The following is a 22,970-nucleotide window of genomic DNA, read 5'->3' on the forward strand; positions in this document are numbered from 1 at the left end:
ACAATATCCCTTTTCTCTAATTCGATATTATATTACTGCGCAAAAGGAAAAAAACTGCTTTCTGTCAAATCTCGAACTGTTGCTATCTCACACATAGAAACATCTGAATCCGATATTAGCAAACTGAGCTCTCTGATTGGCTAATTTATCGATGACAAAACGCACGCGCCACGGCTTCCTAATTAAGGCTTATGAATATTCACATGCCGAGTGCCATATTAAGTCGCAGATTCTTAAAGACAGTTTCACTCTTTGTTTTAACTGATCTAACCGGAAAAAAATTTTTCAATAAAATCTGAAAAGTAAGTTGTGAACTGTAATTTCTAAACTGGAAAAACAAAATGTTCCGACCGCAATTGTTTCATAATCCGGGCTTTCAACAACCGTGTAAAAGGTAAATAATTTTATAATAATGCAACTGTTTATTTTCTTATTTTTTATCATTATTTAAAAATTAAAGATAAATTTTATAAGGCAAAAGTGTAATATCACATTCTGATTGAATGTTTTGGCCAGAAAAAAATATATATGCATATACATCTAGTATTAAAAAATGCCTTTAAGGATATAATTTTGTATCATCTTTATCAAAGTATAAAAAGCAAATAAATATTAATTATAAGGCTAGTTTAAACGTATTTGACATTTAAACGCTTACACGAACTGTGAAATCCTTAAATTACTTTCCGCTCTATCAATTTTTTATTCAAAGTTTTCCTCTCTTTTATATGATAAGTATTATTTTGTGGTTTTTGTTCCTTTTTATAAATAATCGGAAAAAATAACATTTTTATTTATTTAATTTGTTTTATCTACAATTGAACCATGCATGTAAAACTTTAATTATTCTTTTTTCGTATGTGTGGTAAATAATGCAAACTTCAAATAATTATCAAGGCTTGTCGTTTAATTTATAGAAAAATATACATGTAAATATTTCGTCAAATATTTTGTTTTATTTTCTGTACCAGCAATGAATTTTTACAGTTGATTATAGAACAGAACAGAACATAAATTTTATTTGAATCTAACTTGAACATTTACAGTTCATCGTTTCATACAACAAATTTTATATGCACATAGTAATAATGTAAATATCATATCATAATCATGCAAACAACTTTACATATTCATCAGATCATTACAAAGAATTTAATTCATTATTTGTTCTTAATTTAAAAGCATTATATAGCCTAGAATAAAAACGAATTTCGCATATCTTTTTCTTTTTCTCTCATTTTTACACAGTTAAAACATTATATTATTATTATTATTATTATTATTATTATTATTATTATTATTATTATTATTATTATTATTAATAATATAAATATTAATAATAAGAATAATATTACACTTCACTGTGCTGTGAAAAATAAAAATACTGTTTTATTTAACTGCTCAGTATATGAAGAAAACAGCTTTCTTTGAGAGCAATATTTCTCATGCTATACATAAGATTTCTTTCTTTTGAAGGACCGAAAATGTATGCTTATCAGCCAGTCTTCCAAGTTGACATGTACACGGTTATAAATGTGTATAACTTTTTCCGTTCAAAATATGTAGGTGAATTTGAAACTTAAAATGTTGGACAATTTTGGTAAAACCGTGCATTTAGGTAACTGCGGGACGTGAAATTTAAAATCAAATTAAAAAAAAAAGAACAACAAGAAACAACAACAATAATAACAAAAACAAAAACACAAAAAACAAACAGAAATACATTAAAAGTTTCATTCAGTAAAACCTATTAAGAACTATTGAAACAAGAGTACAGTTGACCCTGTTCGAATATGAGTTATGGAATACCAAGTAAATTTCATTGGAATATAACTTTGGAAGTTTTAGATACTTTGACAAGTGTCATCTAAGTATAAAAATGAAGAAAACAAAAAATAACTTTAATGATACATATTGCGTTTGATTAGTAGTGCTTAAGAAATATAAATGATAAACAATGCCTTCGCTCGTTCGTTTCCTTCCCCCTTTACTTCGTCTGTTTCCTTCGTGCGTTCGTTCGTTTCCTTAGTTCGTTCGTTCGTTCGCTCGTTCGTTTCCTTAGTTCGTTAGTTTATTCGTTCCTTTCTTCCTTCATTCATTCCTTCCTTGTTTCTTCATATGACACCAGTACTGGTTCGTTCCACGGAGCGGACTCAAACGTGATTAATATAAGTTGCAAGAATCGACCTAAAATAAATATGTTTAAACCAAATAAACCAATTCCTTCCTTCCTTCATTCATTTCTTCCTTCCTTCTTTCCAATGCTAACGTTGTTGTTGTTGTTTTGTTGATGTTGCGTGCATTAACATTACCACAAATTTAGGTTACTGCAGATAGTTAAAGTGGCGAATTTTAATAAATATTTCAAATATTATGATATATAATCTATAAAATCATTGATATACATTACTGATAAGCCACGTTGATACATTAACCTATTAAATTATGTAAAATAATGACCTAATAATGGCACTGTACAATACCAAGTAATACCCGTATTTATTATTCATATTTCATAACAAAGCCTTTATAAAGTTAAAACTCGGACTTAAATATTGGATACCTCAGGGATGGTTTTAACGTGTGTCGACAAACGGCTCGATTAACGACGTCATTAGCGCCGTATTTCATATCACACGAGGCCAAGTGAAATACTCCAACTTTGCTTCATTTCACGAACACGCAATTTTGATCCTTTATATTTTTTCTAATATTCAAATATTATCTCGAGCATGTAACTAATTCCTGAACCGTAACCTCCTAAATTTCTAAAATGGACTTGTCCAGTGTCTAAGTTTTGGAACTGACCGCTATCAAATTTTCGGATATCAAAAAAAATGTTGGTCTACCGCCAGTATAGAGCCTGGTCAAAGCTGCAGGGCTAAAATTTTTTAGCCCAGCAGAGTAAAGATTAAATGTCTATTTTTGAAATTGAAACATAATTGAGGTGAAAGTGATTTTTTTTTTTTAATACTTTTATATTAGACTAATTTCGCGCAGGGTCTTTCAAACAGAATGCGAAGGGCTTACATAGCGCGCTTCCGGACCATTTTATTTGAAAGACACTGTTTCGCGTTTACGAAAAAAAAATCTGTATAAAATTAAAGTAAGCAGCTACAATGTACTTAAAGGCCCATTATGCCCAAGAAATTATTTTTATTTTTATTCATGAAAACCTTTTTGTTTTTCTTGTCATGTTCTAGTTTCCTAAAGGTAACTCATGGGCCAATCACCTGAATTTTATTTTGCGCCTGTTGCTGTCTGGGGAGTAAGTTCAATTATAGGGATTTAGTATTTTGAATGGAAGTCAAAATACTTCTTTGCTACTTTTATGATAAATAATTTCACATTCAGCGCTACGTTTTTCAGCCTATAATATGCTCTCAAATCATCATTTTAACACTTTAAAACTCCTATTTTACCTTTATAAATAAGAAACAATTTATTCGTTTCTGAGACATAATGTGCCTGTTACTGTTTGCTTGCATGAAGACTCTTCCGACCTATAAAAATATCTAGTGCTCATGTTATATGTATTTATACAGCGTTAAATTGACAGTAATTTTTTCCTCTTTGTAAATTAGGCGTTTTTTATTGGTCTCTTTAAGTCTTGAAAGTAGATGAAAAATATCGCGTTTTCACGAGTTCGTATTGAAAGTGCGTTGTTATATGACTAATTACTTAACATAAATCACAGCATTAATAGCCTTAAGTCAGGTTGAAGTGTGAAAGGGGAATATCAAAGTTCACTAATTGCGTTATCTATTGAAATCTATTTGAATTATTTGAATGAATTGATAGAAATGAGTGCACTACAGGCAATTTCGAAGATTCAAGTTGTTAACAGCGACATAGACATGCCGAATCCGCACAGGGAACCAGGAGAAAGGGAACAAGTCTTGATCAGTTTAATGTTCAAGGAAATTCGGTGAATTAGCAGGGTATAACTTAAGAAAGCCTTGGCGTCATTAACAAATCTACTCGATTAAATAGTTTATTTGTAACTCGTGCGGACATGTATCTGCTTTTAAGCAATACAAACATAAACATCCATCACAACTTTTCGGTCCTTTCCGCCACTCTTCGAATAGCCGAGATGTTCTGATTGACGTAAACCGCATATTTCGGTACAAAGTCACTATAATATCCTTAACCACTCTAAATATCTTAAATGGACTCGTCCATCCCTCAATGTTATCAAAACCATTCATCAGTTTTAAGGGGAAATTTCAAAATAAGTGGCTGGCTGTATAGCGAACAGTGCAGACATTGATTAGACGTCACAGATTTGCCGGCTGTTCTTGGTCTGCGCTGGTCGCATGGGTAGAATCCTTTGCCGCCACAAGGCTATAGCGAACTCAAGGCTAAAGCTAGAGAACTAAAGAAAATAAAGCATAAAACTGAGAAAATAACATTTTTTTATGAAAACTGTTTATAGCGCTGATAAACCGTTACACAAATTGGCTTGCATTTAAATATTCTTTTTTTCTATGATGCCCGTCAATTAAGAAAAATATGAGGCAAAATTTATTTTAAGATTATATGTGAAAAAATGAAATAAAATGATAATAACCTGCAAGCTTCAAGAACACACATCATGTAAAATTTTCTTACGTTCATATTATGTTTAACTTTGATAGGGAGCATAACTAAAAGTTATTTTTAAAGTTAAAAGTGTTTATTTGCGGTTTTATCGGTATTAAGCATGTAAGTAGGCATTACTTTTGCACACTTTAAGATCAAAACTAACAAAAAATTAAACGCGTAAAAATATTTGTTTTTGACGATTACCGATAGCGTAACCTCATATACATAAAACGTAGAAAAATAAGTTACAGAAAGTAGTCACTTCTTAAATTGCAGATATACATAGTTATAATGTGTATACAAAGAAATATTCATAAAAGTTTATAATTTTTACATTTAAGTATACATTTTATCCAGTGCTTTTCTGACATTGTTCGTACGTTGGTCTAGATAATTGATTTTGTTTTCAGTCTGATTATGAAAAACTTGATTGAATGAATGAATGAATGAATGAATGAATGAATGAATAAATCAATCAATCAATCAATAAATCAATCCGCCATTTATTGCACAAATCTGCGTTACGTTTTGCACGAATCAAGCGTTATTTTCTTAATCCGGCATTACTGGATATACACGGTGATAACGTTTTTCGTTGGCCAGTTACCTAAACCATCATTTGGCTCTGTTGCTATTTTGCAGTTAGTACATTTATGTTGATTAAGTTATTTGTACTTGGTTTTCAAAATTCTACTATGTTTGCATTTTCTACATTTATGTCAATTAATATAACATTCAGCGCTACTTCCTTTAGGAAATAAACATACGTGCTCTAAAATGTTATACAACTTATGAGGAAGAAAATGTTTATTAGTTTCTAAGGCATAATGTGCTTTTTAAAAATGCAGAAAGTTTTTGATTATTTGTTTTGTATAGTTTGTGTTCTTACCTTACCTTTTACCTTAATGCTCCCTATGATGTTGTTCTATTAAAAATGATTTTAGAAATGTCTGACTGCATAATGATATAATTCACTTAATTTTTCTTTAAATCTAAAAAAATATGATTAAATCTATTAGGAAAATTAAAAATAGAATACCCTAAGTTTGTGATTCCCAACTCGCAGTTGTATTTCTTTCCACTTCAGAGGAGAATATTCTTTGTTCTTCCGAGAAATTAGCAACAATTGAACGCAACCCAATTTAAATGCCAATATGACGAACTTGAATAAATGCAATTTGCATGTCTTTTTATTCTCACGGCACACCGTTTCATTCCTAATTGAATGCAATTGTTCATAATTGTTTGAAAAAGGTAAAAGCCATAAATTTATCTATCTACTGCTGACGATCAGTATTGCGCCAAGCAAACAGTTAGGTTAGGCTATACTGTATTAAATCATAACGCCTCTTGTGTGGAAAATTGGTTCAAATTATTTCTTTTACGCGCTTTATAATGTCGGCAAAGATCGCAACTTCAAACGACATCTTCCTTTTTTGTAATTATTCTCCGTGACTATTACAGAGTAATAGAGTCCGCCGGGTATTAGTTATCTATATTATTTCAGATCATTAATATAGCTTTCACACCAAGCATTCCATAATTTTCTTCATTAAAATTCATTGTGATAGGAAGAATTTCAATTAATCACAACAAATAATTTTATGGCTTTTAATTGCTACCCATTCCCAAAAGAAATGCGAAATGCCTGCGTTTTAAAATGAACATGTCGAAGTATAGCTTCCAGGAATATTCTACATCACGTTTTAATATCTCGTGTTTAGGGAAATTAGGAAATCTAACTTGTTTTATAGGAATATTACGTGACAGATATTGTCTAAGATATTTTTTGTATAAATTAGTACCTGACAATTCTAATAGTTTTATTATAATAAAATTGATTATAGAGTGTTAGATTGCTCTCCTAAAAGGCACCAAGCGATACTTAACATAGATTAGTTTTGATTGAGATTTCAAACAATAGGGAAAAGCGTAGACTCAATGACATTATATTTTAGACAATAATAATAATAATAATAATAATAATAATAATAATGATAATAATAATAATAATAATAATAATAATAATAATAATAATAATAATAATAATAACAATAATGATAATAACAATAATAATAATAATAATAATAATAATAATAATAATAGTTATTATCATTTTACGATGCATTCATACTTGTTGACTTGTTGTCATTGCAAATATAAAAGTCATTGTACATGGCATTATTGTAGAATTGTAGAATTTCGTTTGTAGCCTCGCACTTCATGATCCAATATCATTCACAAATTTTTGGCTGTTTAAATAAAATGATATAGAATAAAAACTGTCATTATTAATTTGCTGCGCAGTCGAACAAATATTATATGGTGCTTCGACCTATTGCACCCTATTTAAAAGACTGAAAAGGTGTAATTCTCTATAAAGCAATGAAAACAAAGTGTTGTAATGTATCATCGAGTGACACATAATGAAAAGTTTAGAACATCAAGAAACGCAAAGCCATAGTGGCACAAAAACTGCAGTATTCTTAAATGTTTGTCAACGGTCGTTATGGTTATATTGATGCTACATTAATTTGAGCCGCGGCACGGCAAAACCAACATAATGCGTTTGCGACCAGCATAGATCCAGACCAGCCTGCGCATCCGCGCAGTCTGATCAGGATCCATGCTGTTCGCTTATAAACTCTATAACAAGTAGTAAAACTGATAGCGAACAGCATGGATCCTGATTAGAAAACCCATCGCAAACCCATTATTTTGGTTTTGTCGTGACGCGGCTCATATTATAAGTTAAAATTGTGATGACATTGTATCTTCACAAAACACTCGTTTCGCGCTTTTCCCATTAATGTGTTCAGTACGGAAACGTTAAAGTGCCTCCATTGATAAAAATCATGATGTGTAAGTCGACTGATGTGAATAAAATGAATAGATTTGGGTTAAATCAAGGAAAAATCAGTCGCCTTACACCCCTTGATCGCACTAAATGAAGGCCCTTTTACGTTTCCGTATTTCAGAGCTTATATAAATGTTTATTATCTTTATAATAAGAGTTGTTTTTTTCTGGCCATGTTATTATTACTAAGTGCTTCGCGCTTTATAGTAGGCCTGATGATTTACGTCTTATGGAAATTTCAATCAAGAAATTTATGCTTTAAAGTCACAAACGTATCGCCTTTGGTCTGTAATTTTAAACGTGCCTTGCTTAAACAGTATACAAAGCTTTATCTATATATAATTATCAGGAAAAACATTATATCTTTGTATAAATAAATCAAAGAGAAGCCGCTATGGGTACAAACCGGTTTATTGTTGTCATCTTCAACGCTTTGTTTTAATCAGAGTGATTTATTTTAATTTTGCTTCTGAGAGTGAAACCTTACCTTTAATGTAACAATGTAACAGTATATTCTAATTGAATTCCGTTCGTTATTAAAGATTAGAAAAAAAACTCTATACATTTTTTAATTTGCTTCAAGCGTCTATTTTAATGTGTTATTGTTAAAGAGCTTTTTCACATTAAGCATTTGATGAGTAAAGAAGAACGTTAGTTATTTCTCTTTTTTTTTCAACCTCAATTTATCAAATATCCACTTAAAAAGCATATTGCTGACAAGATTCAAAAAAGAAATCAATTACTTAAAGCTTGAAGGAATAACAAGGTTTTATTGAATCAAACGTTGGAGACATAAATATATAAAGAAATAAATGAGTATCCACAATCTATGTCACATTTTTTAATTCAACCATGGCCGAATTAACTACATGTTTTTATATTATACCTTAACCCGTAAATATTGTTTTTGCTTATTATTTTGATAATTTTAGGGTAATTTGTGACGGATTCGCACTAGTACCTTATAAATGTTACTTTGTTTTTGTTTATTCGCATGATCTTTACTATACTTTATAACTTAAGACTTTCACAACTTCATACAAATTAGCACGAACTTGAAGGTGTTTTGCTTCATTTGAACATGCTTGTATATACATGTACATGTACATGTGTTAAACTTCCGTCGTGGCATCGTTATATAGACATGTAACACTGTTTCTAGATTTTCAATGCGTAAAATGATATAATTATGCTAGATATTAAGAAAGGATTAAAGACACGTCCAATGGCGTCAATATGACGTAAAATAACTTCACGAAAATTAAGTTTTCACTATGATTTCTGAAAGAAACGGAACAATACAGTTTTCAAAGCATGTTTTTATGACATAATATATATATAAGAAAGGCGATGGATATTAGTTAATAAACACAACTTTGAATTTTCTTTCGTACATTTCAGCCTCGTGCCAACCAATCAGCTCCATTTCCTGTACCAGCAACAGCATGCGTCATATCCGGTTGACCTTTTACCATTCAAAGCGCTCACCGAGTTGTCCAATCGGCTGTTCCATGCCGAAGCACGTGATCAACTTCCAAAAACATTTTATTTTAATCAAGATGACCTAGACAATGTTCTATATGGGTACACCAGACAATGCGGAAATCCTCGGATGGGTGTACACGCTCTTAGTGGTCTGAAAGTTGGAGAAATTTCACATGGTAAACAGCACTACAATTATTTTGACAGCTGCATTAAAAATGAAAATTCAATAATATTTTTTTATTTATAAAAAATGTGCCATAACACACTTACGATTCGATACAACTTTAAAATTCTTTCATTCTTACTTTGTTTCAAAGCCTTAATAATATGATTTGAGTTCCTGTTATTACAAAGCGTTCGTATCATCGTCGGTTTCCCACGGAATATATTCCGTAAATACAACATTATCTATAATGATTTAGACTATAAACGTGGGTAACCGACGACGATGATGATGCAAATACATTTCCACTCATTGAACTAAGACATGAAATATGCTTGACTTTAATATATGTAAGACAAGGATAACATTAATATTTTTCATATTTCCAAGTGAATGAATTGATAATCAATCATAACTTTCCTTTTTCAGGTATTGATCGCATACTGTCACATGGAAGCCCGGGCTCGAACAACCCATTGATGATGTCAGCGTTCAGATATTCTAGGACAGACCCCCCACCACACGATCTACCAGCGGGTATGTAAACGAGTTTCCTTTTTCCTGGACATTTGTCATTGTAATGAAATTGAGCATGGTATTTGCCGACTCAGAAAAAAAACAAGAAGAGCTTTTACATTATAAATGGACAAATGAACATAAGGGTTACATGGTAAATTTAAAATGTAATCTATTTTAAATGTAATTTGATTTTTTGTTATTTAAAATATTATAAGAATACGATAAAACAGATACGATAAAACAGCCTTTCATCTTCCCCAAAACAACAACATCAACAACAAAACAACAACCAAAATATGAATACTGAGCGGGTACTTTCAACCGACAGGAGAAAGTTTTTAAATTACTGCAAGTGCACATTTTGCAATATTTACAGCTCATCGATTTGGTTGAAGCAATTTAGCCATTGTTTTTAGAATGTTAAAAGGATTTCTTACATGACAAGGACCTTTATGTATAATTGTTTCTCGTTTACCGGCTGTCAAAATGTGAATAACCGTCTGTTAGAGCGAAAATACCGGGGTATTATAAGAAAATTTTGTGACGGACTTTATCCAGTATGAATAAAATATTAAGGACGGTCGGGTATTTAATGATGCTTCGACGTAACAGGTCTTTTATGCGTCGTCTCATACTTATTTATTCATACCGATGGTGCAAATGAAAGCACTGCTTCCCGTTTTAAGAGACCCTAGAACTTCTTTGAGAGTGACAAAAAGAAACCTTTTTTTGGAATCTAATTTCAAAACGTTCTTATTTTCTTAAAACTAACACGCAATTACAAGAAAAAAGGAAAGAAAATTAGTCCCAGATTTAGAATTTTCTGCTTTCCACTCCTAAAATGATAAAGCAAGTGTAATTGAATTAACTGGTATAAAACAAAGTTGAAGTTTATCCTTCATGTTTTACTTTAAACAAATACAAACTTGTGACGTCATAGGTTCGGTAAGTAATTGACTGACGTGTAAATACTTTTCTTCAAAAAAGAAAGGAAAAAAAAATAAAAAAGAAAAAAAAATACTTTTCAGTGACTAGCAATTGGATACTTAATGACATGGTAGGTACGTATATATGTGAGCAATAATCTAAGGCACGTGATTTACTTAAGTTAAGTCTATAAAGGTAATTTTAAAACGAAATATGTTTCCCGAGCTCATACGTGTTCGTTTTTAAGTAGAGATTATTCGTGCAGTATATGGAATATCATAAATTGCACATGATTATTGGCTCTTGGCTAAATTAATGCATTTTGTGCAAAAGACTGAACTAAGTCAAAGGAACCTGGAACTTTTAGATCAAATAATATTAAAGCAGCAGGCCTAAACATCCATGATTATTTTCATGAATTTTTTTTAATTGTATCTTAAAGAAACCTATATTCAAGAGGGCAAAGAAAGTAATTTACACATTGCAAACAGCACTTAAAATCTACGAAAATTACCAAGCATAGGTCAGAATATGCAAAAATAGCCCTTACTCCGTTAGTCACGCAGTAGAAATATGGTGATAAATAATGTAAAATCAGTCATTAATTGCATATAACATGTAAATAATTTCTTGAATTGTGAATTTTTACTTTTCTTAAACTCTTGGTACTTTTTTTAGGTTAATTTTCTTAAAATATTTTGGCTCATCTGCAGGCATGCAGCTTTAAAATATACATACTGCAAATATTGCTAGATCCCAAAACAACACAAAGTATTGATAATACAAACTGAACGAGAAACAGTACCCAACGGACAAATTGTCCTTATGATAAATGTTCTTATTTCCTATAACCTCTAATTTATAGTGTATGGCTTAATTAAAATAGAAAATATGAAACTATTTTATTGTCATATTCACTATTAACATGGGACGACTTAGATATTACAGATTGATTTTATGTTATTAGAATGGTACCAAATGCAATGAGCAGAATACGTCAATCTTCAAACAGCAGATATCTATCTATATTTATAATCAATGGAGCACAGATTTGTCTATCACGTCATTTTGATTACTTGCGCGTTCCATAGAATAATGGTTCATAAAACAACATATAATTTAACATATGTTGTGGCATGAGAAGTATCATTAGTGCAAAAAGGTAAGAGATCGATAAGATATAAATATTGCATTTTTAAAAATTTCCTTTCAGAATTATGTATTTGTCCAACAACTTTCGCTGGAATGGTGCATTATGGTATATTCTGTCGAAAGCAGACGATACAGAAAGGAACGCGATATGGTCCATTCAAGGGGAAAATAGTAAACACGAGCGAGATAAAATCTTTTGATGACAACAGTTACATGTGGGAGGTATTATTTCAGTTTTTATATTTAAGAGATTTTTACGCGCTTTTTCAATGGTCAGATGCCAATACATTGGTCAATTATAGGATATTTTAAAGAGACTGTAATGAATCTTTGCAATAAAAAAATAATCCCTCCCCCAAACAACAAAAAAACTAAATAAAACAACCCCTCCAAAACAATAACAACAACAAAAAAAAGCAAACAGCAAACAAATTTAAATTGAAAAAAAAACAACAAATAGCAATATGATTCTTCTAAAACCATCGGCAAAAATTCACTTTGAAAAATGTTTTAGGAAAAATACAGAAATAGATCTTACAAACTATGGAAGAGGATGTCACTCAATTTGAAACTTAAATTCATAAAAATGTAACCATGCTAACCTTTCCTTTACATGTCGTCTGCTTTATAAATCTTATATAGTAGAAGATAAAGATATTTACATCGTTTTAAAATCTGATATTGATTGTTAAGATAAAATCAAGTTATTTGTGTATAATATTTCAGATATTTAAAGAAGGAAAACTTAGCCACTTTATTGATGGACGCGGCGCAACCGGAAATTGGATGTCGTATGTAAACTGTGCGCGCCATATTTCAGAACAAAACGTTACAGTTGTGCAAGAGGGAGGTCAGATATTTTACGAGGTAAACACTATAAAGTTAAAATATTTATTCGAATGCCAACAAAGATCATATTTTGCTGCTTGATTTCTTATTTAAACATGGTCAGTTTTGTAAATTCACCAATTACAAGACCTTGTTAACAAAAGTGTGATCCTGAATTATAAATGCTAGGTACATAAACTTTCCAGATTAATTTCCTCAAGTAAATAATATAAAACAAAACTGTGTGTTTTCTATTTAAGTAAGCTTGGACCAAACTAAATTCTAATATTGGATTGCCCGACACGGAATTCAAATTTTTCTAAAACGTGCCAATTCGTAAATACAAGTATTCACCATTTTCCGTGAATATTCACCATTTTCCGTGAATATTCGTCATTTTCCGTTCCTCTTCAACAAAAGAGGCAAGAACGTGAACTATTTCAATAACTTCTTACATATTTCCAAGGTGTGTCGCGATATACATCCTGGTATGGAAGTCTTGGTCTGGTATGGAGACATGTACTCACAATTTATGGGGATTCCTGTGACCATCGCCGCTACAGAAGAAGAAAAGCAAAGCGAACTGTTAGCAGAAGACAACTGTAAGTCGTATTAAAAAATTAAAATCGCTTACAGCAATGCAAAAATCTTAAAATCGCTTACAACAATGAAAAAATCTAATCATATTTAGAACCGATTATTTCCTTCTCAATTGGAATTCTCTAAAGTAAAAGACCTATTTCAAAGTGCAACAGAATTAACCTACATGTAACTGGCTTAGTTCACGTCATAACATAAAACATTTGTTATTACGGTTTGCTATTAGAAAGCTAAACCATTTTACATCTTTATAGTTCCTCTTGCGACATTAAATGTAAAAGGAAAAAAGAACTACATTATTTGCTTGTGACAAGGTGATCTTAAAGTTCTACAATGTTGTCCTCTAATTATTGTAACTTGGGGGAACGTTAATTCTTTTGATTCCCCTCCTCAGACATCTTGTGTCTTGTTTTATGAAGGTTTGGATTATGCGTATATTGAAAACCTTTCTAAAACACCGAACACGGCCGAATTTTATTGCGGTATCAGGACCAGAGATTAGTTCATAATCTTTGTCACCCACATTGCAATAGCACCGTCTTATCTCGCGTTTACGAGACGAGATCTTGTTTTTACGAGAATCAAACCACAAAGAGACGGAGATTTTATGACCGTATTCCACAAATCTATGATTTTAAAGAGTATTTTTATTACCCTGACCAAATGTTTTTAAGTCTTCAAGTGAATTAGTATTTTCTTATTAACGAGTTTTTTTCCATAATAAAACAGATACCATTTTCAATAGACGCTCGTGTATTTTATCGCGCGAGCGCACGCGCTCAATTGACTTTTTCTGTTCGTTCTCTTCTTTCATTACTCGAACACGAGCATCTGTGATACTTTGTGTGACTATAAGACGGCACTATTGAAATTAAATTGAATTTTATACACATTAATTACATGTATTGTCAAGTTAGATATATGATTAAATTATATGGCAACTCGTAAAGCACCCATCGTATAAAATTTAACAATTCATTTAATGACATGGATAGTTTATTTTTCTAATAAAATTTCTATCTCAAGAGATAGAACATAGAATATAGATATTTTACTGATAATACCGTTATGCAATTATAAACGAACGAACAGTTTACATGTACCAATATAAGTTATAAAACATCAGGGGAAGTAACTTGGGTCGGTATCACGCAATCACATTTCGTTCTTACGCGTTTGTATAGGATAGTGCAAGACCATTCTCGTTTTAAAATACGAAAAATGACTCATTTTATTTCATTACTTTTTAATAGTTTTTTCAACATTTCATTTATAAGTAATTTTATGAGTACAAAAATGTATATAATAATTATCTATATTTGACAGTATCCAGTAACGAAGGATACCAGTGTGAAAGATGCGGGAAGGTGTTTGCGTATAGGTATTATAGGGACAAACATTTAAAATACACACGGTGTGTAGACCAAGGAGACAGAAAATTTCCATGTCATTTGTGTTCAAGGTATGTAAGCACCTGTTTAATTTTATCATTGAAGAAAATATATGCTAATAATTAGTGATATTAATTCGCTGTTTACAGATCCTGAATGTTGTAATTAAGGCTGTTACTACACTAAAGTGAAATTTTAAATATGTACCAGTATATAAATATGCTTCTAAAACAATTTTCATATATCAAGGAATATATAAGATATGTACTGCAAATAGTTGTCTACATTATATGTAATCATTAAAATAAATGCATTCATTTCTTATTGAAAAGTTTTGACTCTGACTTTATATTTCTAATTCCCTTTATTTACATGAAATGTAAATTCGGTAATATCCTTACAAATAATGCTTTTTAGAACTTACACTATTGATAAATCTTCATTTCAGCATAATACATTGATATTAAAACCTTTAAAAATTGAATTACAGGATCTTTAATTCAGCATTTCGTGTTTATAATTGGATGTGGTTTTTTATTATGATTATGAAAATATGCATCTTTTAATTGAAAATATTTTTATCCTGATCGAAGATGGAATTTAACATTCTTTTTTTTAAGTTTAAAGTGAATTGGTCTTCAATGAGCACATTTTGTTTATTTTGTTCTGTTTGTAATTAGTATAATCATAGTAAATTAGTGTTTTGTATGGAAGTCAAAATACTAATTTGTTTTCATTTTACTGTCTTTACGACATTGTACTGCACACACTATTTAGCGCTAATTTCTTCACTTATTAAGCATCTAATGTCTTATCTAATAAATCATGTCCTTAATTCATTGTTAGAACATTATCATTATTAAAACACATGTTTGACATTTTAAAGAATTAAAAAAAAAGTGTGGATTTCTGAAGCATAATGTGCCTTTAAGGGTTTTCAAGATCAAGATACCACCAGGAAAAAGCCCAAGCCGACTACACGCTCTATTCTTGTGGCAACGGCATATCATTTTCGGTTCTAGCAGAATTTATGCGTTAAGCAAAATAGGCACATACACAGCATTAAGTTAAATATGAATCTTCCAATATTTACAGGTCATTTGAAAAGCGGGATAGATTGAGGATACACATTTTACACGTGCACGAGAAGCACAGACCTCATAAATGTGCGGTATGTGGAAAAAGTTTCAGTCAATCTTCAAGTTTAAACAAACATATGAGGGTGAGCGGTTTTCTTCTTTCCTTGCAAAATAACAGGTGTGAAATGTGGTACTTATACTTTATAAGAATCACGCGATCATATGCTTTTATAAAATTGGATTGATATCATAGGGGCAATGCTTTAAGCTTGTTATGAAATAGAAACAAAATATTAATGTAAACAATTTATCCATCCATCGATTGCGTATAAAAATATCGCACGTTTTTGAGACATTTACCAAATAATTCATTATATCAAATGCATTCTATGATATTTTTGAATGATAGGTATCGTGTTCTTAATAATTTGTAAGTAATGAAAAAAAATAATTGTGTTAGTCTATGATTATATCTTGGTATATAGTGGAAAAGGCATATGGAAAAATAATATGAACGCAAAGTGAAATTCATCGTCAATATCTTAACATTAACAAAATGTGCTTAAAGGCCAATAACCAGCTTGATTAATGTGAATTATTCACGGAAGCTGCACGTTTTAATTAGCCACATCACTAGCACCATAATAACAATGCTCACACCATTGCTAGTGCCGATTTTAAATTAACCCGATAAGCTAATTAAAATTGAATTCTATACTTTGATTTTACAGGTTCACAGCGGGGAGCGGCCGTATAAATGTGTATACTGCAACAAGTCTTTTACGGCTTCAAGTATCCTACGGACACACATAAGACAACATTCCGGGGAACGACCTTTCAAAGTAAGCTAAAGAAAAATAGTATTTTCACATTATCTTTTTATTATTCTTTTCTAGTAAAAGGCACATTATGCCTCAGAAAAAAATTAAATTTCGCTTCTTCAGAAAGGGCAAATATGTTTTCATAATGTTTAAATAATGGTTCCAAAGAATTTTAGATGCTTGCTACCTGAAGAAAGTAGGTATAAGTGCTAGATAATTTGTTATACTAGCAAAATGTAAACGAACTGACTATAACTGTACTCCTTGGCAAAAAGCAACAGTTAAGATAATTGGCCGATGAGTAACATTTTGGATATTATAGAAGTACACCAAAATTAAAAAAGCTTTTGAGAAATAGAAATATATATAGGCTTAACGGACCTTTACGTACATCAAATTATTAAGTACATAAAAAATCTGTTGTAAACCTAATAAATTGAAGCTTTTCTTGATAATCTGCGAAACTGCCATGTATTGCAACGAAATGAAAGATTATAACATTTAACTAAAACACAGTTAAAGCTATATTGTTTATTAAGGTCCTTCCAGATTCCAGAAATTTGTCGTCAAATGCGATTACTCCAAGCTTAATTTGAAAAGAGAACAACATTTCCCTTTTTTAAGCCATATATTTGTTTCTGCTTCTTTGCGTCATGGTTAGAAAAGATGAACGCTGTCCAAAAATATTAGTCCTTAATTGTTTATTAGTATTGTAAATTGAAATGAAACTATTAACAACGGATAATTTGAAAGATAACATTTTTATAGTGTTTTAATTCCACGGCTTGTCTTTGCGTGCTGGTTAAGATAAGGAGGGGATAAGTTTAACATGTGACTGGTTGTTTCACAATAAAACATAACTAATTAAGTTTCAAAGTCATTTCAACTTCTGAAATTAGGAGGCTTATTATGAGTACTTTATGACAAGATATGATTGTTGTCAAGCATCGTTGTGGCAGATGTCATCCGATTGAAGCGAACGTACATATGCGTGCTTTCAGTACAGATGTACCAAAGTTACGGAGCAACTCACGCAGAAGTCACGCATTCTATTTATTTTTCCAATGTTTAAACTATCTTTTAATAAATTCATGTTAATTTTTTTCTACACTAAAGAAAATTCATTGAAGATCGATGTGGCAATAAACTATGCTTCAAAGAAAGATACTGTTACATAATTTTATCGATGACATCTATTTCAGTGCAAGTATTGCGGGAAGGCGTTTGCATCGCACGCTGCGCATGACAGTCACGTGAGGCGAACTCATGCGCAGGAAAAAGCGAACACTTGCAGAGAGTGCGGCCAACAGTTTGGACATATTTTTGACCTGAAATTACACATGAGAGTTCATGAAGGTATTGCATACTATTTTGACCTTTCATATTGTTTTCAGTTGTGTACACACTTATATAACATTGTGCTTCCAACGTTACAGTCTACTTTTGAATAAACATTTCTAAAAAGGTACCTGACGTGCCTGTAATAGTTTTTTTTAATGAAATTTATGCAAAACAACTAGCAAGAATCTTCTACCGGCATTTTTGTTATCTACTTTAGATTTATTTAATTAACAAATATTACATTTCTATATGATAGGATAAATCTGCATGTCGCATTGGCGAAGGTTTGCATGTTTTATATTGACGGACAAATATACGTAATATGAATTGTTTCATTTTAAAGACTCACTGTGCCTCAGAAATGCTTTTATTTTTATTTATCAAAAGCTTTTTTTAATTTCTGTACACTATGAATTGTTATTGTACCCAAAAAGTAACTCATTGGCCAATTACCTGAACCATCTTTTTCATCCGTTCCTTTTTTTTTTTGGCAATAAGTACAATTATGGTGAATTAGTATTTTGTATGGGAGTCAAAATACTATTAGTTTACATTTGGCTACTTTTATGACACATTATTTCATATGTATCGATACTTTCTTCCGGCAACAAGCATCTAACATTCTCTACAACCATATTCTAAACATTATAAACTTCATTCATGTTTGCCCTTTTAAAAGAAATAAAATAAATATTTGTTTCTGAGACTTAATGTGCCTTTAATATCGTTGTTCGTCCAGTAAACAAAATTGGCCGACAGAGTGAAAATTGATTTCTATGATAATAATGACGTCGAATTACAGATTCTATAATTTTAATATATACATGCATAAATTTATTAAATAAACTATTTGATTATCTGTTACCATGACAATTTTATTTGCCGCCACAAGAAGTATTTGTCCAGATATTTGAGAGCATGAACGTATAAATAATATTTTAGTTTTGTTGTGAATAACCACGATTAAAATTTTGTCTGTAAAAGTTTATTGATTTTTTTAAACATAAATACGCTTATATCTCTTTTAGGATCCGGCTTACCTATAGCTCAAAGAATGATAATGACACACGAGCAAAAATAAAAATATCATAGAAGCGGGGAACCGTTTGGACAACACTTATACCGTAACAAAGACGGATAATAGTTTTAGAACCAAAGATGGCGCAAAAAAAATCGGGGCACATCTCACAAAACTTGTAACGCCAACAAAACGGGCAACATTTCAAAGCACTTATTGCCGCATCAAGGTACTTTTTGCGGCAACAAAGTCTGGAAACAATTCAGAACACTTACTGCGGCAACAAAGCCAGGAAACAATTCAGAACACTTACTGCGGCAACAAAGCCAGGAAAAAATTCAGAACACTTACTGCGGCAACAAAGCCAGGAAACAATTCGGAACACTTATTGTGGCAACAAAGCCAGGAAACGATTCAGAACACTTTTTGCGGCAACAAAGAAAGAGAACTGTTTCAAAATGTTCCGAGCTATAGCAAGGGGGTAGTTATCTCACAAAATTTCCAGTCGGTTAATGGAAATAAACTGGGACCATACAAGAACTCTTGCAGTTTATATTTGGAGAATTTCAAACAATTTGTGATTTACTATTATGGTAAATGAGACCGCATCATTCTAAACTGTCTATAACATACAAACACTGTCAACATTGCTTTCAAAATACTATTGTAATGTATAACTGCATGTAACATTGACAATGTTTTGACAATCACTTTGAGTAACTTCTATAAATAAATTAAAATACATAACTTATTTGTTTCTTTTAAAAATTGTAAATAATGAACAGTTTATCAATAAAACAATAAATGAAATAGAAGCAATCAATCGTTTTTATTTTGTATGTGTAAATTCATCTAATTTCAATCTACACAAGTTTATAATACACATAAAGCTTAAAGAACGGAGTGGTATGATTTCTTTTTTGGACGCAATAATTTGGACATTGACTTCAAACATATTGTTATTACACGCAAAAGTCGTTGAAAGGATATAAAGTGTAAGAATTTTGCTAAAAAAAACCCATCATTTTCTGAAGCCAGCAGTCATGGCATCATTCGTCGGATTCCATTGCATTAGTTTGAAGGTTTTCTTTTAAAGCAATAACCAAAGGAAAATTGCCGTGAGTGATCCGCTTAGCATGTTCAAGTTTTGAATAGGATTTTTGTTCTTTCTGTAAATAAGGACACAGAGTTTTCGTAAAAAGCACACTTTTCTGGGGCCAACCATTAAAACACTAATTTTCTGATTCTGTTTCGGAAAAACTTAACCAGAAGTTAGAAGCTTTTTAACAGCAATATTAGACAAAAAGCAATTACTCAAAATAATGGCATTGATATTTGCTCGTGGCATGCACAGACGCTTGGGAGCTATTGAGTACTTGATGGTATACGGTATTTTTTTCATATATGTAAAAATTGTTTGAAAACCATTTTTATCATTATATTAGATGTCCCATTCGTGTTTAAATATTAAAATAGTTTTGATAGAGTTTATTTGGGCGTATCGCGTTGGGGGCAGGATCTATCCCCCAAGCGTCTGTGGTGGAATGGTTATTTTTGGTCCAGCTCTATATAAACTTGTACAAAATCGAATTCGCATTCGAATCAGTCAAACGTTTTTCACGGTTTTCTCGATAATATTGTGTTTATATACAGAAATAACAATCGCCGCAACAACAAAAAACGACCATGCCACGCAGAAATCTCTAGAACATATTTCATGGGTTAAGGCTTTGAGCCTTATATTGTGCACAGAATACCTTCCAAGGTTGCACAAAATCGAGTCTGCATTGAAATCGGATAAATGGTGCTTTAACAGTTGTTTCAGGAAATGGTGTTTTTATACACTTTATATACAGAAAGAACAAATCGCCTGAACACGTAACGACCATGCCACGCGGAAATCCCTAGTACATATTTCTTGGGTTATGGCTTTGAGCCTTATATTGTGCACAGAAGACCCTCCAACTTGATACAAAATCGAATCCGCATTGGAATCGGATAAATGGTGTTTAAACGGTTGTTTCAGGAAAATAGTGTTTCTTACACACTTTATATACAGAAAGAACTTGTAAATCGCCGGAAACAAAAAACGACCATGCCACGAAGAAATCTCGTACATATTTCTTGGGTTAGGGCTCGGAGCTTTATGTTGTGCACAGAAGATCCTCCAAACATGTACAACATCGAATCTGCATTGAAATCGGATAAATGGTGTTTAAACAGTTGGCTCAGGAAAATGGTGATTTTTATACACTTTATTTACAGAAAGAACAAATCGCCTGAACACGAAACGACCATGCCATGCGGAAATCTCCCAAACATATTTCTTGGGTTAGGGCTTTGTGCACAGAAGACCCTCCAAACTTGTACAAAATTGAATCTGCATTGAAATCAGACAAATGATGTTTAAACGGTTGGCTCAGGAAAAAAGTGAATTTTTCTGAAAATTTATACAATTTACTTACAAAAAGAACAAATTGCGGGTCCAAAAAAGTCCATGTCATGCGGAGATCTGCCGGACATACTTCTTGCGAGAGATTAGTGTTTTATATTTGGGAAAGAAGACCCTCCAAAATTGTACTCAATCGAATACGCATTGGAATCAGGCAAATGTTTTTTTTCAGGGTTGTTTCGAGATATTGTTTTTTTTTTACGAAAATTTCTACAATGTATATACAGAAAGAACATCTCAAAATCCAAAGCCAGCGCATTGCTCAGTTATGTATTCTACATGCTTCAAATGAGAAAATGTCAAAATCAATACACTGCGGACAGGCATTCTTAAGCATTTGAGCAGACAAGATTATTATAGTAAAAATCCCTGTGACCTTGACCTTTGACACAGTCACCTAAAAATCAATAAGGCTCATTTTCTAGTCATAAACAACCTCATTACCAAATATGAAGACTGTTGACCAAAGCATTGTTAAGCAATTGAGCTGACAGGCTATTTAAGTCAATGTCCCTGTGACCTTAACCTTTGACCCAGTGACCTCAAAATCAATATGGGATATCTACTATTCATGACTAACCTCCGTGCCAAATATCAAGACCGGTCGTCAAAGGAATCTTAAGTTATTGGGCGGACAAGTTTTCACGTGTGACCTTTGACCTATTTTAGACAAGGCCCCTGTGACCTTGACCTTTGACCTAGTGACCTCAAAGTCAATATGTGTAATCTACTAATCATGACTAACCTCGATGCCAAATATGAAGACTGTGGGTAAAAGGAATCTCAAGTTAATGGGCAGACAAGCTTTTTTTAGTCAATGCCCCTGTGGCCTTGACTTTTGACCTCAAAATCAATAGGGATCATCTACTTTTCATGACCAATCTAAATACTAAATATGAAGACTGTGGGTCAAAGGAATCTTAAGTTATTGGGTGGACAAGGAAAAACTGACTGACAGCCAGTAGGCCGGACAGGGTGACGGCCGGACTGACAAGGACAAACTGATTCCAGTATACCCCCCCCCCTTTCTACAACTTCGTTATGGCGGGGGGCGGTATAAAAAGTTTTCTGGATACTGGTATACATGTTTTATTCAAACTAACAAGGTAAGTAGCAAGAATTTATGGTAACAATGGATTGATTTATTTAATATAGTTAGGAAACAGTGTGTTACAAGACAGTTTCAATTTATTATGTGTTAAATTTTCAATTTTATATTTACTTTTTTTTATAACACCATTGCATGTTTTGTATGGTTTGTCAATACATTGTATTTTTTTCAGGTGATCAAAAATCTGCTAGATATAGAGCTTTCATGTATTTCAATAGAGTGGCTACTCAGATGCCTACTTATATTTTCACAGCGTGCGTATATGTGAAGGGGTTAAACGTGTGCATGCAAAATATACATTTATTAAAGACACTTTGTCTGAGTACTTTTGGGTTTTGGTGTTCGTTTTTTTCTGTTATTGGTCGTGATCTTCGTTCTTCTGTAATCGGTTCTCGTCTCTGTTTTCTGTAATCGGTCGTCATCGTTCCTCTGTCATCCATTCTCGTCTCTTTACTTCTGTAATCATTCCTGGTCTCCATTTTCATGTTGCCAATTATTTTGTCATCGGTCCCTGTCCTGTTATTCTGTTATCGGTCCCCGTCTCTGTCGTAGTTGTCAGTTCCTCTGCTATCGGTCTGTCTCTGTTCTTCTGTTAGCGATCCTCGTCTCTGTTCGCTTATTGTCAGTTCTGCTGTTATC

General features: G+C 32.0%; 1 protein-coding gene across 1 annotated transcript; it reads left to right on the forward strand.

Moving 5' to 3' along the window:
• The first annotated feature begins 266 nt into the window (after positions 1–266).
• LOC132743526 (PR domain zinc finger protein 14-like) lies at positions 267–19,564 on the forward strand. The gene is made up of 11 exons (XM_060732055.1): positions 267–394; positions 8,846–9,105; positions 9,522–9,629; positions 11,752–11,912; positions 12,417–12,557; positions 12,985–13,120; positions 14,445–14,580; positions 15,605–15,731; positions 16,320–16,430; positions 17,612–17,765; positions 18,779–19,564. Exons 1-11 carry the CDS (start codon positions 342–344, stop codon positions 18,829–18,831), a joined length of 1,440 nt encoding a protein of 479 aa, XP_060588038.1. The 5' UTR covers positions 267–341; the 3' UTR covers positions 18,832–19,564.
• The last annotated feature ends 3,406 nt before the right edge of the window (positions 19,565–22,970 follow it).

This window comes from Ruditapes philippinarum, unplaced genomic scaffold, assembly GCF_026571515.1.
Source record: "Ruditapes philippinarum isolate M1 unplaced genomic scaffold, ASM2657151v2 ctg2275_1_1_1_1, whole genome shotgun sequence".
In the NCBI taxonomy this organism is placed as follows: domain Eukaryota; kingdom Metazoa; phylum Mollusca; class Bivalvia; order Venerida; family Veneridae; genus Ruditapes; species Ruditapes philippinarum.